Source organism: Coenobita brevimanus, chromosome 111 (genome assembly GCF_032717465.1).
Source record: "Coenobita brevimanus isolate Jiangsu-jjx chromosome 111, ASM3271746v2, whole genome shotgun sequence".
NCBI classification, from domain to species: Eukaryota; Metazoa; Arthropoda; class Malacostraca; order Decapoda; family Coenobitidae; genus Coenobita; species Coenobita brevimanus.
Genome location: NC_137064.1, coordinates 35263595 through 35279512, shown reverse-complemented (window position 1 = coordinate 35279512; position 15918 = coordinate 35263595). Strand labels below are relative to the sequence as shown.

The 15918-nt window shown below is 43.1% G+C and overlaps 1 protein-coding gene across 1 annotated transcript in view; it reads right to left on the bottom strand.

Moving 5' to 3' along the window:
* Nucleotides 1-2558: 2558 nt before the first annotated feature.
* LOC145417875 (uncharacterized) overlaps nt 2559-15918 on the bottom strand; it is a 46592-nt gene continuing 33232 nt past the window's right edge. The window contains exons 7-10 of the mRNA XM_080286491.1: nt 15538-15664; nt 14909-15099; nt 14431-14598; nt 2559-2930 (exon numbers count right to left, since the gene is read on the bottom strand). Coding sequence (XP_080142617.1) covers nt 2771-2930; nt 14431-14598; nt 14909-15099; nt 15538-15664 — 646 coding nt within the window. The 3' untranslated portion in view covers nt 2559-2770. The remainder of the gene's footprint in view (nt 2931-14430; nt 14599-14908; nt 15100-15537; nt 15665-15918) is intronic.

The following is a 15918-nucleotide window of genomic DNA, read 5'->3' as shown; positions in this document are numbered from 1 at the left end:
CTGCCTAAAGTGGTTTCGACAACAGTGTGGCAGTGGCATGACTGTGCATCCCCTCGAGCTGAAGACCGCAGCCACAAAGTTCTCTGAGCAACTCGGGATCATGGATTTCAAGGTGTCTGAAGGTTGGCTGACTCGGGTCAAAATTCAACATGGGCTATCCAACAAGATGACCTATCGTGAAGCATTACTTGCAGACACTGAAGGAATTGATGAGTTTTGCACTATGCTTAAAAACCTAACTGATGAAGAAGGGTTATGTCTCAATCAGGTTTATAATGCTGATAAAACTGGTCTGTTCTTCAGATCAGTGCTGACTAATACCTTAAAAGAAGAAAAAGTCTATACTTCACCATAAGGTGAGCAATCAGCACATCTTTATTTTGTGTAGTGCTGATGCAACAGGTTCCCATCATCTGAAACGTGTTGTAGTGGGGCATGCTAAACAACATCACTATCTCCAGGGGTTGATGAATCGTCTCCCTGTGATTTATTTCCACCCAGTGAAGGCTTGGTTTGCAGCCAAGATCTTCCAAGACTGCTTCTACAATCATGCTGTGAAGGAAGTTATTTGTTATCAAACGGAGAGTCCTTGCCGTGCCTGCGACCAAGTAAAGGCTCTGCTGCTCCTTGATGATGCTCCTGCTCATCCTTCTGAAACGGCGTTGGCTGGAGATGGAAGTCATATTGGGGTTATGTTCTTGCCCTCTAACTTGACCTCAATCTTGCAACCCATGGACCAGGGTATTATTGTCGAAACGAAGCGGCTGTACCAGAAGAGGTTTATGGAAGACGTGATGGTTGTGCTCGAGGACATGGAGAAGACAGTCCAAGGCAAAGACAGTAAAGGAGAGAGGACTTTGGCCATCCTCAAGCAGTATTCCTTCAAGTCTGCGGTCTACGACTGGGCGCAGTCTTGGAGGGAACTCTCTGTGCTCATGCTTGAGCATGGTTGGAACAAGCTCCTCAAGGGTGAAAAGGCCATTGCTGACTTTTACCAGCTTCAAAGCTCAGGACTTCGTCTGACATATGGAAGCAGCAGGAGAACAGGTAACTGAGAACACAATCCACAATTGGCTGGAAGTGGACAAGGGAGACCCTGGGTACCAGACTCTGTCCAACAGGGAAATTGTGGAGTCTGTGACTGCATTGGGCACAAAGCACGAAGTGGAGGAGGAAGAGGAGGACAATGATGATGACGACGAAGTGGCAGAAATCCCAAGGCTCCAGCAGGTTTGTGATGCAGCAGATGTCCTTCTTGACTGCTTCGAGCATCCTAATTGGTGGCCCATCTTTGCCAATAACATGGCCACTTACCTGCAACAGGGCTGTGAGAATGTGATAAAGCTGCAGTCAAGATGGATCCCCAGGCAGTTGTCCATCACATTCTTTTTCCGCCCTGTGACACCTGCCACTCCATCGCCACAGCGCTCAACCTCCTCGCATTGTCTTCTGTTGCCTCAGCCATTGATTTCCTCATACTGGCTTCTGTCACCCCAGTCCTCTACTTCCTCACATTTTTGTTGTCTACCCCAGTGAGGTACCACCAAGGCCACTTCTTCATCTCAGCCAGGCATCTTGCCCATGGCACTACTACCTGAGGTCTGAGGTCTTCCCCAAGTCAGAGGTCTCACTGGAGGTCCACTTGATTCCCTCTGCCACTCCATCTTCACTACCTACTCCAGCACCCTTGGCAGATCAAGCCTGAGGCAGTGGAGCTGGAATAATCTTAGGGGAAGGCATTTGCCACTACACCACATGGGATTATGTGTACTGTACTGCACAGTGTACGATTCCACCCTCCATCGATGCCAACAGTTGGTGAGTACATAAAATAGTACACTATGTACAGTACTATATTACTGTACTGTATCATTACTATCTTGTTTTTATATGCTTAGTTTTCATCATTTATTCATGGTAAAGTTTTCAGGATAGAGGGTTGAGACAGGACCACAGTATCTGGCTCAAAGCCAAATGTTTTGCTGGATGTGCAGTATCCAGCATTTCATGTTACATGTATCTGGCATAGGGCTTGGCTGAATTATGGTGGAGAATTGAGAGTTTACTGTAATGGTCAGGATTCTAGACGTCAGAATGGTGAGCGAATGAGTGTGGCCCACATGGGAAAGAAGAGGAGATAATGATAATGATGATGATGGTGATTTACTTTCTGGTGGGTGTAATAAGCTCAAATGTGGTAGGTGCAGGCACTCACCATCCACTCACTCGATGTACTGCTGCTTTGGGTGTCTACCCTTTCCTCCCTTCCTTCCTCTTCTGTCTTTCTTTCCTTCATTCTTTCCTCTTCTTTCTGCCTACGGGTGACTTTACACTCCCTCTTCTGTGTTTCTTTCCTTCATTCTTTCCTCTTCCTTCTGCCTATGGGTGACTCTACAGTGAGTGACAAACCAAATGGTTTCCTGTACACCAGAAAACCATTTACTACGCTGGGTGGTAATTATATGGCCAAATTACAGCGCCTGGTGGTTTAGTGGGTAATTAAGGTGCTCCAATCGGACTAAGCCAGTGCAGGATTATATCCATGGGGTGGCTGGGGTTTATTGCTCACATAATGCTACTCAGGGATGAGTGAGGCTGGTCACTTTCATCTTAAATGTCAGAACCAACTTGCCTAACCCCGGGCTCCTACGTTCATCATGGGGCAACATAGGATTGGATGATGGATGGATGGATGGTAATAACCTCATACTTGTTGGTGGGTCCCTTCTCCAGGAGCAGAGAATTTTATGATGATGATGAGGATGGTCGTTTACTTTCTAGTGGGTGGAATAACCTCGTACTTATCAGTGGGTCCCTTCTCCAGGAGTGTGCGCAAGAGATGTTTGGCAGAGAATTTACGTGACAACACCAGGTATCTGTACTGGTTCTTCCCATGGCTGGCACTCTTAAGCTTGTACAGGTGAGAGATTCTGAAAATATACAATGATTATCACAATTAAAACACTCTATCTATCTATCTGTTTACATGACAGCACCAGGTATCAGTACAGGTTTTTCCTGTGGCTGGCACTCTTAAGCTTCTACAGGTGGGAGATTCTGCAAGTACACCCATGGCTCGTTATCCAGCGCATCAATAACTGGTACTTCATTAGACCATACACAAGAAGTAGGTGAACATTCCCACAATCCAAACAATCCGAATGTCCGTCGCCTCGTTAGTCCAACACCCTTCCTCTCCAGTCCAACACATCGCCTCTCCCTAGGTTTGAAACAAGGCTCTCCCAGTCCTCCCTTCCTCCCTCCACCCCCTCTCTTCTCCCTCCCCCACATCCCTCCACTTCCCCTCCTGTCCCTCCTCCATTCCCCACCACACTCAGCAATGCCAAGCATGTCTCCCTCCCAGTCCTCCAGTCTTCCCCCACTTCTGGTTGTCTCCCTCTCCACCCTCTGCCACCCCTGCTTGTCTCCCATGTGTGTGTATTTACCTAATTGTGATATACAGGAAATGAACTAAGCTCGTGGGGTCCCATCTCTGTTTCTCAATGAGTCAAATTTTGCTTTAAACTCGTTTAATTTTTAGACTGGATGACCTCTTTGTCCAGGCATTTCCACAGGTCTATACATCTATAAGGAAAAGTATATTTCTTGATATCCTTCAAGCAGCTTGGTTTCTTCAGTTTCATTCTGTGTCCTCTTGTTACTCTCTTATCCCATAAAAATAGATCGTCTTTGTCAATTTTATCTACTACCATCATGGTCCTGAACACTGCAATCATGTTGCCTCTTTTTCTTTTCTCTTCTAAGGAAGGCAAATCCAGCTTTTCCAGCCTCTCTCTGTACGACAGATCTGGCAGGCAGGGGACCATTTTGGTTGCTGTTCTTTATATTCTCTCAATCTTGTTTATATCTTTCTTTTTGTGTTGGGACCACACTACTGCTGCACATTCTAACCTGGGGCGAATCATGGCCACTGTCAGTTTTTTCATCATCTCATCCATATAATGAAAAGCTACTCTTATATTAGTCAGGCATTTATACGTCTCTAACTGCCTTGTTAATGTGTTTTTCAAGTGACAAACTGTCCTGGACCAGCACTCCCAAATCTTTCTCTTCTCTCGCTTCTGTGATTGGTTCATTACCCATCAAATAATTCAATGATGGCCTCTTGGTACTTTTACCCATTTCCAATATTTTACATTTCACTGCATTAAATTTCATTCCCACATCCGGTACTAATCATGTATCCTATCCAGATCCTCCTGCAGAATTTTACAATCCTCCTCAACCTCGACCTTCCTCAAGATCTTTGCATCATCAGCAAACAGACTTGCATAACTGTTCACTCCATCTACCATATCATTTACATAAATCAGGAACATTACTGGCGCCAACACCGAGCCCTGTGGGACTCCACTGGTTACTTCCCTCCATCCAGACATCCTATCCTTTATTACTGTTCTCATTTGTCTGTCTTTCAAAAAGTCTCTCATCCATTCCACAAGGTTCCCCTTCAGTCCTCCTATATGCTCTAGATTCCACATTAGTCTCGTATGGGGTACCTTGTCGAAGGCCTTCTCCAAATCTAAATACACACAGTCCACCCAACCATCTCTCTCCTGATGCATGTCAATTGCTCTTGAGTAAAAACTCAACAAGCTGGAAACACATGACCTTCCACTTCTAAATCCAAACTGGCTATCAGCCAAAATATTCATCTCTTCCAGATATTTTATCCATCTCTCTTTCAGAATTTTTTCTCACAATTTTGCAACCATGCTGGTTAGGGACACTGGTCTCTAATTCAGGGGTTCATCCCTGTTTCTTCCCTTATAAATTGGTACCACATTTGCCCTCTTCCATTCTTGAGGCACTTTCCCTTCTTCCAGAGAACACACAATTAAGCTGTGAATTTTATCCGCCAGTTGTTTTCTGCATTCCTTCAGTACCCAATTAGAAATTCCATCAGGTCCTGGGGCTTTCCTTACATCCTGAGTTTCCAGTAATTTATACACTTCCTTTACTTCCAGTTTTATATCTTTTATCACTACATTTCTAGTCACTCCCTCCCCTTCCACAAACTGCTTTTCATGAGTGAAAACTGATTGGAAACATTTGTTCATTATTTCTGCTTGCATTGCTGCATCTTTATAGACCTCTCCTTCTACTTTCAGTTTGGTGATTCCTTCCTTTTGTTTCAGTTTGCCATTGACAAATCTATAAAACAGTTTGGGTTCATCCTTACATTTATCTATTATACCTTTTTCAAAGCAGTGATAAGAAACAGGGAAGTGAGCATGGAAGTGAATAAGTTACTACATGACAGTATTGTGATACCAACTCTAACGTACGGAAGTGAAGCTTGGACGTTGTTGGAAGGACACAAGTCAAGAGTGAGAGCAGTGGAAATGAGTTATTTAAGAGGAGCTTGTGGAGTCACGTGGAGAGACAGGCTGACGAATGAGGATATAAAGGAGCGTTGTGGTGTTGATGTGGATGTGATAGGAAGCGTTGTGAGGAACACACTGAGGTGGTTTGGCCATGTGGAGAGGATGGAGGGTGAAAGACTGACGAAGAGAGTGTATGTGAGTGAGGTGGAGGGTGGAAGAGGGAGGGGGAGACCGAGGATGAGATGGAGGGATGGGGTGGAGAGGTATATGAGAGAGGGGGGTGTGAGTTGGGAGCAGGGTAGTGAAATGGCGGGGGACAGGGCGACTTGGAGGCGATTTGTTTGTGGCCACCCCAAACGGGATTGAGGCGTCTGGCAATAGATAGATAGATAGACCTTTTTCAAAGTTCTTTTCTTCCTCTCTATGTATTCTTGTGTATTCATTTCTAGTTCTTTTATATTCTTCCTTTGTTCTGTTGTTACCTCTCTTTCTCCAATTGTTCCACGCCGTGTCTCTCTCTTGTTTTGCTCTCATACATCTTCTATTAAACTACTCCTTTTTCCTGTTTTCTTTCCCTCTTACTCTTGGCACAAATTTTTCCACTCCCGAATTACTGAGGCCTAGAAAGATATCCCACTTCCTCTGTATCTCTCTTTTCTCTGAATTTTCTCTGATCTGCATTTTCGAAAAATTTTCTCAATCCTGTAAAGTTTGCTTTCCCAAAGTTGTAACTTCCCTGCCTATAAAGCTCGTCTCTTGGCTCCACATTCCCTGTTATCATCTGGAATTCAATGACCACATGATCACTTTTTCCAATAGGACACAGATATTTCAAGGATTCTATTACACTGGGTTCTTTGGTAAACAGTATGTCTAGTCTTGCTGGTGTGTCCTCACCTTGGAACCGTGTCTCTTCTTTGACCCATTGCGTCATCACATTGTTCATTGTTATATTTAATAATATAGTGCCCCACGAATCTTCGCTGCCTCCTGAGTCCCATTCCTCCCAGTTCACCTCTTTACAATGGAAGTCACCCATTAAAATTATATTGTTGCTTTTCTCAATCATTTTCTGTAAATAACTAGCCATGTCTGACAACATTTCCTGGTATTCATCATCATTCCGTGCTCTTGTCTTAGAGGGAACATACACTACTGCCATATCTCTCTTGCTATTCTCTCCAGTTTCTAATTTCATCTTTATCACTTCAACCCTGCCTTCTCCCATTTCCACGGTATTTACATTTATGTTGTTCTTCACTGGTGTCATCACTCCTCCTCCTGTTTTTTCTTTTCTGTCTCTTCTCCACAGTTTGTATTTACCATCTCCCATATGAACATCAATATCATCACTTAATTTGGTCTCTCCAAAGCACATAACATCAGGTTCATGTACCCTCAAAAAATCATTGATTTCTAGCCTTGCTGATATTAAACCATACTCATTAGTATATGCAAGCTTCCAATTATTTTTGATGTTTTTTATACCCTCTTTTCTCCTTCTCTCCGCTGGTACCACTTCCTTAATTTCTGATCCATGACTCTCCAATAAAACACTGTCTTCTCTTCCTCCGTTCTCTGTTTGTTTTTTACCTTTGCTTCCTTTACTAACTCCTTTATTTTAGCTCTTTCTTCCTCATTTGCATCTCTCCTTATCCAAACATTTTTGAACCCTTCCTTACCTGATAATTTCCATGTTCTACTGGTAATTTCGTTTACTGTTGCATGGGACTTAAACTTTACCTTCAATGGCCTTGTCCCTCCTTCCTCGCACTTTCCTAACCTAAACACCTCTTCAATCTCTTCTTGAGTTTTGTTGTTTTCCTCCATGACTACTGATATTATTTCTTTAACTTTACTCAGTTCTTCTCTTTCTCTTTCTGATCTTATTGTCATACGTTTTTCTTTAACTCCTGAAATTATTACACATTTTTTCTTATCTGCTACATCCCTAACTAAAGATTCTCTACTTCTCAGTACCCTAACCACTTCCCGCTCCACCTTTTCCTTGCTTTGTTGTTCTGGAATCTTTTTCAAATTTACATTTCCCTCTTCCTGAATTTTCTTCCACCCCTTATGTTGCTCCTTGATTTGTTTAATGTGCTCCTCCTGTATTCTTGATTTGGATTCATACTCATCTAGTTTGCTTTTCATCCTATCTCTTTCTTCTTCCAACCTCGTATTCTCCCTCTTAAGCTGTTTTATTTCATTTGAGGCTGATTCATTGCTTACTTTTAATTCAGTAACTTCTCTTTCTTGTTCGTCACTATGTGTAAACATTTTTTCCAGTTTATTTTGCAGACTTTTGATTTCATTTTCCTGCTCTACAGTCCGTTCCTGTAGCTCTTTAATTACTGCTCATACCTTTTTTTTATCTCCTGGACAGTCCTCTCCGCTGTTTTCTACACACCTGCTATTCTTGTTTGGTTCAACTTAATACTTCCATTTGCCACATCCTCTTCAGCAAAGCCCTCAAACTCTCTCTCACCGATTGTAAACAATGCACTGTCACTTTCTGCCATGGATCAACCTATGGAGACTTTCTATTATCACTGTCTCTTGTTCTTTTTATGACAGAAACCGCATTTTTTTTTAACTACTGTCCAACGGGACCACCACTCACGCACTCATTACATAATCACAAATAGGCTGGTCTTCTTTTCGTCACTGATTCAGCGATTATTTCCCCACGATCCAGGAAGAGCTCCATCTCTGTCGGCGACGTGTGTGTGTGTGTGTGTGGTAAGTGACAGTGAGTGAGTGACTGGTGAATTAGTAAGAGCGAGAAAGTGAGTGAGAGTGATGAGTAAGTGAATGAGAGTGAGTGTGTGAGACTAGCGGGGAGGTAGTAGGGCTGTTTGGCTTTCTTGACTCCTTCCCTGTCCCCCTACCCTCCCCCACCCCCACTTGTCTCCCTCCCCCACCCCTGTCTGTCTCCCTTCCCATCCTCCCCCACCCCTGTTTGTCTCCCTTCCCATCCTCCTCCATTCCTACTTGGTGCACTGCCAGCAGCCTGCCAGGCTGTTTAGTTGCCCTGATGCAGTGTTGAACACTGCACATCCCACCAGCCTACCCTCCTGCATGTGATGTTTAATATGCCATTTTTCAGCAACAGTTTATTGTTTCATTTTGTTTTGAAGGCTCCAACATGTTTGCATGCATTGGCCTTGGTCACCTAATGGTAGCCTTCCATGCTGCACAATCCATGGCAGCCTCCCTGTTCTGTCCCTTAACACTGAGGTCACATTTAATGACCTCATCCCAAGTCTTTCTTGGTCTACCCCTCGCAACCCCACCCCCAATATTAACACTTCTCACATTCTGCACCCAATTATCATCCCCCATCCTCTCCACATGCCCAAACCATCTCAATATACCTCTCCTCATCACAACACCAATACACTCCGATCCCATCCTCCCTCTCAACTCTTCCATCGTAACCCCCCCCCCCAGGCCCTGCACACAGGGACGCACTGCACATCCACCTAATCGTTGTCATTTCTGCATGTTTGAGCCTGCGAATATCCTCTTCCTTTACTGCCCAGGTCTCACCACCATACAGCATCACACTCATAACACATACTGCATACAAAGACCCCTTAGCACATAGGGCGAGTCCTTTCAATGTCAGGGGAGGCAACAGCTCGCCGAACTTCTTCCAGCCACTTCTCACCCTAGCCACAGAGCTAGCTCCAGCCCCACCTCCAGCACACAACATGTTTTGCAAATAACAAAGTTCTTCCACACACTCAAGAGATTCACCAGCAATCCTTTCAAGCCTGACAATTATCCACCTGCGCGATGCACACATAAAATCAGCATTATCTCACAGTCTACCTCTAATACCACTACATCTTGTGCACTCATTTATCACAAACACTGCACAAGATGAAATTACTTCCCACGCCCTTGTGGCAAACTGCACATGGACGCTCTCCCTCTTCTTTGACCGTACTGCCACCAACCCTAGATATCATCACTTTTGTTTTATCTGCATTTACCCTTAACCCTTGTGTCCCATACCCTCTCTCCTCTTCCTAAATCTTTCCTCCGTCTCCCTTTCATTCTCTCCAATCAACACCAAATCATCAGCATACAACATCTTCCACGGGAGTCCATTTCTGAAGTCACGTGAGAGGGCTTCAAGTACCATGATAAACAATATGGACTCAAAACTGACCCCTGATGCACACCAACATTCACTGAAAACTCATCACTCAAATCTCCATTCACTCTTACTTGGGTGCAAGCACCCACATAAATGGCCATAACCACCCTAACCAGCCACTCCTCCAAGCCAAACTTTCTCATTGCCCACATCACCACCTCTCTAGGGACTCTGTCAAAGGCTTTTCCTAATCAACAAAAACAAAATACAGATCCCTTTTCTTTCCTATATATTTTTCCTGAAGCTGCCGAACAATGAATATGGCATCAGTGGTCCCCATGCCTGGCATAAACCCAAACTGCATCTCATTCATAATCACTCTTTCTTTAATCATACCTTCTAGAACTCTCTCCATTACCTTCATTATCTGATCTAAAAGCTTTATACCTCTATAATTTCCTCTTTCCAGGGCATCATCCTTCCCTTTTTACACATTTACAATTACACTCATCAGCCAATCATCTGGGACAACATACTCATATATAATCATATTTATCAGGTCACTGACTAACCTCACTCCTACATCTCCTGAGGCCTTCAACATTTCAGAAGTCAACCCAGACACACCTGCTGCCTTCCCCACCTGCATCCTGCCTATTGCCTCACTCACAGTAGCAGCATCAATCAAAGGCCAAGGGCCACACACTGGATCTGCTGGCTCCAAACCTTCCCTGTCCCAATCAAAATCCTCATTTAACAACCAGCTATAATGCTCTCTCCATGCATCTTTAAGATCCCCACTGTTCACCACTACCCTTCCTTCATCATTCTTCACACACTGCTCGCCTATAATATCCCGATTATCCCTCTTCATAAGATTTGATTTTGTTTATGAGGATAATAATATTACCTATTGTGTTTCTGTGTCTGCCTCTATTGATTAAGGTATTTGAGAGTTTGGGTTTGGGTCTGGAACACATCTCTGACCTTTCTTCAGTATCTTATGGGGAAAACTGTTTCGATATCTGACATACTTGCTGACCGAACACTCCCACTGGTACACAACACTGCCGGATATTGGGGTATTATTATCAGGATTAAAACACCCTATGACTGGTGGTGAAGTCAACCTTTTTCATGTTCTTATGAGCCTGTGGTTGCTACCAATACAATGAACCCTAATTAATTTTGGCTTTTCCTGTATAAGTGGTGGCAGGTACAGTCGCCCCAAGAAGTGATGGCAGAGTTTCAGATTGCTCTGAACTGATATACATCGAAAACTTAATGAATATATGGTAAAACTTCTGTGGCTACATTATGTCGTATAAAACAAAATATATGTTATATCACGCTACGAAGTATGTAAAACGAAGAACATGAGGTGGTGATATACAGTAATATTCCTAATATCCAATGTAATACAGCCACAGGCATGTCTGGGAAGTGGGTTTGTCCAGGTACTGGGACCATGCCTCCTGGACTGGTACTTATGGACCCTAACTCAGCCTAACTTTGAAAGCCATCTAAATAACTCCCTACTGGACATGCATAACACCTATTTAAGACCCTGTTCACACAGATAAGGGACGTAAAGCATGAAATAAAAGAAAAGGAACCAGAGAATGAGGAAATAGAAATGAATGAAAAGGAACTAGAGAATGAGGAATCAGAAATAAATGAAAAGGAATCAGAGAGCGAGGAATTAGAAGTGAGTATGGAAAATATTTAGCAGTGTACAGGGTAATTACAGCACATAAATGGCCACCTCCTCTAAGGCTCTGGCAGTTGTGAAAATTCTCTTGAAGCACGGACAGTAATCCAGTGTTGTGCTGCACTTAATTCTTTGCACTATGAGTTATAACTGTTTAACATTGCACATTCTGTTCTTAATTGTGCCATGCCAGTTTCAACCACCAGTTTGCACTCCACACTTAATCCTTTGAACTCTAAATTTAAATTTCTTAACACTGCACAACACTGTAAATTCCCATGTGGTCTATTGGCTAGGTATTGCAGTTTATTCACTGTTTATTCATAAAAATGAGCACATGCAGCATCCCTCGCGATGAGCATCTACTCACAATGGTAGTTAGGCGGTAACTGGGGAGGGGAGGAACAGCAGGGGGCCGGCAGCCGTGCGTAAACACAGCTGTTCGGCACCGCGCGCCAAGTTCAAATTACAGGTGGGGAAAAAATTAGGATTTTTTTTCGTTTTTTGGCCACTTGGGGGTTCTGAAGGCCCTGGCCCAAAATATCCGGGTAGTGAGGTCTCGGGTTATTGGGCGTCCGGATATTAAAGGGATAACTGTATTAGAAGTTAACATTCAGATAAATCTCTTGATTTGAATGAATGCGTAATGTATTACTCAGTGTGTGGCGTGCAGCATAACCCCTCTGTTCCTGAAGTATTTGCTTCCCAGGATTTCAAATACAGATGCTCAAGTTTCGAAGCTCAATTATGGAAAACTCTTGTGACTGCAATACACTACCTCATTTTCAAATGCTATGGTGATGATACAGCAACAATGAGGATGCAGCAACAATGAAATTTTTCTTAGTAATGATAACCTACCTGTGGTAGCAGCAAGACCATTCTGCCTTTTATTCCTTGTCTTCCCCTCACTTATAATAATCTGTGACTATATTCCTAATTCATGCAAAATTATTTTAAGTTGTAAGAAGATATGGCAGATTTTACCTTTTTCTCCCATACCAGGCAATAAAGAGGACCAAAACATGAGTTTACACTCTTGTAATGCAAAAGCACAAACTTTTTGCACTATCTCTAGTACCCTTCTTTTTAAATAAACTTCTGTGTCCAGCTTAACTGAAAATGCTGACCTGAAAGTTTTGAACTTAGTGATTTGTTTATGAACATCTGCACTTTCTTTCCCTTGCCAATTGTTTAGACACTAAGGATACTATAGGCTGACACAAGTTTGTGATTCTCTGAGGAGCTCCTACTCTCAGCAAATTTTTGAGGTTTTCCTTATTTTTCATTCACTGGTAGTCCTCTGACTTATATTAAAACTTCAAGAGAATTTTCTTAATGAAAAACTGGCCAAATGCAGTGTAATAACTGCATGTCTTTAAGTAAAAGTTGTTTCCTTCTGTGCATGTTGATCAAACCATTTAAAATAGCCTAGTATCTGACACTGCATTCCCGCTGTTTGTCGTCGTCCATGGAGACAACAAAAACGGGAATAAATGACTTTAAATTATTCCTTAGTATTGTAACGGACATCATTTTATAAATAATACTGACTGATTTTAATCGATTAGTAAAGCGCTTTTCTTTTTAGTCTTACGCTACTACAAAATTATTGCACTTTACCATATTAGATACGAACTCCGCAAATTTTTCCTGACTGTCCCTGAGCGAAAGTTCTGAAATTTCAAATAGTTCCGTTTAGGATTTTGTATTATTGTAACTAACGAACTGCTCCCTACAATTTTGAAATATACCAGTACTTTTGCATTTACTTATTGTTTTCTGGAACAATTTTACATAACAGGTTTCGCCTTGTAAAGATATAAGGAAGCATATGTACATTATCGCTGACCAAAAACTTCTGGATACTCTGCCGTCACTTCTTGGGCTGACTGTACAAACTGAAAGAATATCATTTTAACTTAGAGATAGCAATGCAATTCATGACGAACATTTTTATGCAAATTACTTGTGACTTATGACTATATGAATGTCAGAAAAAGTGACTTATGGCACAGAATTATGACCACAGTATTAATAGTGAGAATGCAAGGGTGTGAGCAAGCCTCCAATAATCATTTAAGAAACACCTATAAATGTTAGATGTGATCAGCCTGCATCCCATCTTCCAGAACACAGTCAGCAACAACAAAGACAGGTCAGACATGTTCTATCATTACCTCTGTTATATGACCATTTTCAAAGGAATGCCTGTAACTGAGTTATTTGAGAAGAGCCTGTGGAGTCACATGGAGAGACAGACTGACGAATGAGGATGTGAAGAAGTGTTGTGGTGTGGATGTGGATGTGATAGGAAGCGTTAGGAGAAACACACTGAGGTGGTTTGGCCATGCGGAGAGAATGGAGAATGAGATACTGATGAGGAGAGTGTATGTGACTAAGGTGGAGGGGGGGAGAGGGAGGGGGAGGCCAAGGATGAGATGGAAGGATGGAGTGGAGAGGTATATGACTGAGGGGGGTGTGAGCTGGGAGCAGGGCAGTGAAATGGCGGGGGACAGGACAACGTGGAGGTGATTTGTTTGTGGCCACCCCTTACGGGATTAAGGTGTTTGGCAAATAGATAGATAGCCCTGTAAGTGTCTCATGCATCAATCTCCATCTCTCTGTACAGAGTATAGCCCACTGTAGAGAGTGTAGTCAGTAATGAAAGACAGGTCAGTCATGTTCCATAATTACCACATGTTTGTCAGTCATGTTTTATATTTACCACATGCTTTGTAAAAAAAAAAGGGGGGGGGGCTTGTCTGCCTTTGCACACAATCAATTTTGATAATACAGACTTGACTGAATAATCATAGATTTATCCTTATTTGTGGTACTGGAGAAAGATGCCTTCATGTGGTAGCACCTACACAGCCAGGCAGTGGAGCTGCTTGGTTATACATCATGTAGCCAGGCAATGGAGCTTTTTGGTTATACATCATGTAGCCAGGCAGTGGAGCTGCTTGGTTATACATCATGTAGCCAAGCAGTGGAGCTGCTTGGTTATACATCATGTAGCCAGGCAATGGAGCTTTTTGGTTATACATCATGTAGCCAGGCAGTGGAGCTTTTTGCTTATACATCATGTAGCCTGGCAGTGGAGCTGCCTGATTATACAAGCATCCCTCAGCTCCCTTCTTAACCCCACAAAAATGGATGATGGACAGCACGGAAAAGTCTATTTCCGCCTACAGTTTAGTGGGTTGCTTTCAGATAAACCTGGAGCTAAAACTAACAACAACAACTACTACTATCCTTACTTGTGTATCTCAACGCGCTGCTCCTTTGTGAACTCGCTGGAGAAGGCCAGGTCACCCAAACCCGAACCATTGGCAAAGTCTCTCACTATGCTGTGGATTTTGTCCTTGAAGGCTGGAGTGACAGTGTTGTTTGTTCCTAAGCCATCACGACCAAAAATCTGGACTGGTCTGAAATATGCATATGTGAATTAGTGCAGTGTAAAGAGGATAGTGAGAAATGTTATAGGTTATATCTGTCACTGTAGTTGGTCTATTGGTCTGTATCTATAGCCAGATGCCTTAATCCCAGAAGGGGTGGCCAAAAACAAATTGCCTGCAAATTACTCTCATTTCTGCTGTCAGGCTGCCCTCTCTCCAACTCAAACATTCCTCTCTCGTGCACCTCTCCACCCCATCCCTCTGTCTCTTTATTGGTCTTCCCCTCCCCCTCCACCCCTCCACTTCACTCACATAAGCTATCCTAGTTGGCCTCCATTACCTGATGGGCTCTGTAATTCCCGTTCCTTCCTTTCCCAGGCCACCTCCAGTCCACCCCATTAGTTTCAGCAGTTTGCTACCCATGGAATTCTCCTCAACTGGCTTGTCCATACCCGTCTTCTTCTGCTTGCTGGCCTCTCCCGAAACCTCCTGAAGCGACACGTGTTCCTCTGTGTCGTGGGTTCTCAGAATCTGTGAATAAGATATACAGTGTAGGTGTTGTGGATGTTGTTGTCATTGCTGTTGTTGCCTCAGGCTCATCTGAACTGAAAATATGGTGCAGTGCATGTTTTTTGTACACCATCCCTGATAACTGAAACTGCCCTCATGCTTAGTTTTTCCCTTTACTGTACTTTTATAGCATTAAACATCTTTGTTACTGTTTTATGTCAGCAGGCTATGCCCTTAGGAAGCATACCTATATTCTAGTTGGCATCATAGAGGGTCTTTAATAGGCAAGATGCAATCAGGGAAGAGGGTTGGTTAACCATTAGATTTTAATAATAGATTAAAGATATATAAGTGCACAGATCCCTTGGTTAACACTTTATCCATGCATGCACAGGGTTCAGTGTATTTAGATGAGATTGTCATGGAAACCTGAGAGTGTTAAAAGGAACAGCCACATACTCTTATTGTGTAGCAGTGCTTGATTAATTCATTGAGCGCCTTGGCTGCCACTGCATTCTTGGCTTCCTTCCTGGGCACTCCTTCCACTGTGGCAACTCGAACACCATTCACCACCACAGTGCACACTCTGAGGGGAGGAGGGTAAAATGGCAACAGTCCGTCCATCTACAGCCATTCAACTTAACCCTGTAAGGGGTGGCCAGAAAATAATCACCTCCATGTCACTCTCTCCTTCTTTATCAAACTGCCTTCTCTCCAAATCAAATTACCTTAACTCATATGCCCTCACAGAAATGAAACTAACTCCAGAAATACTGTATATCCACCTGCCAATCTTCCACACCACCCTCTCCTATGCTATCAGGCTGCCCTCCCTCTGGC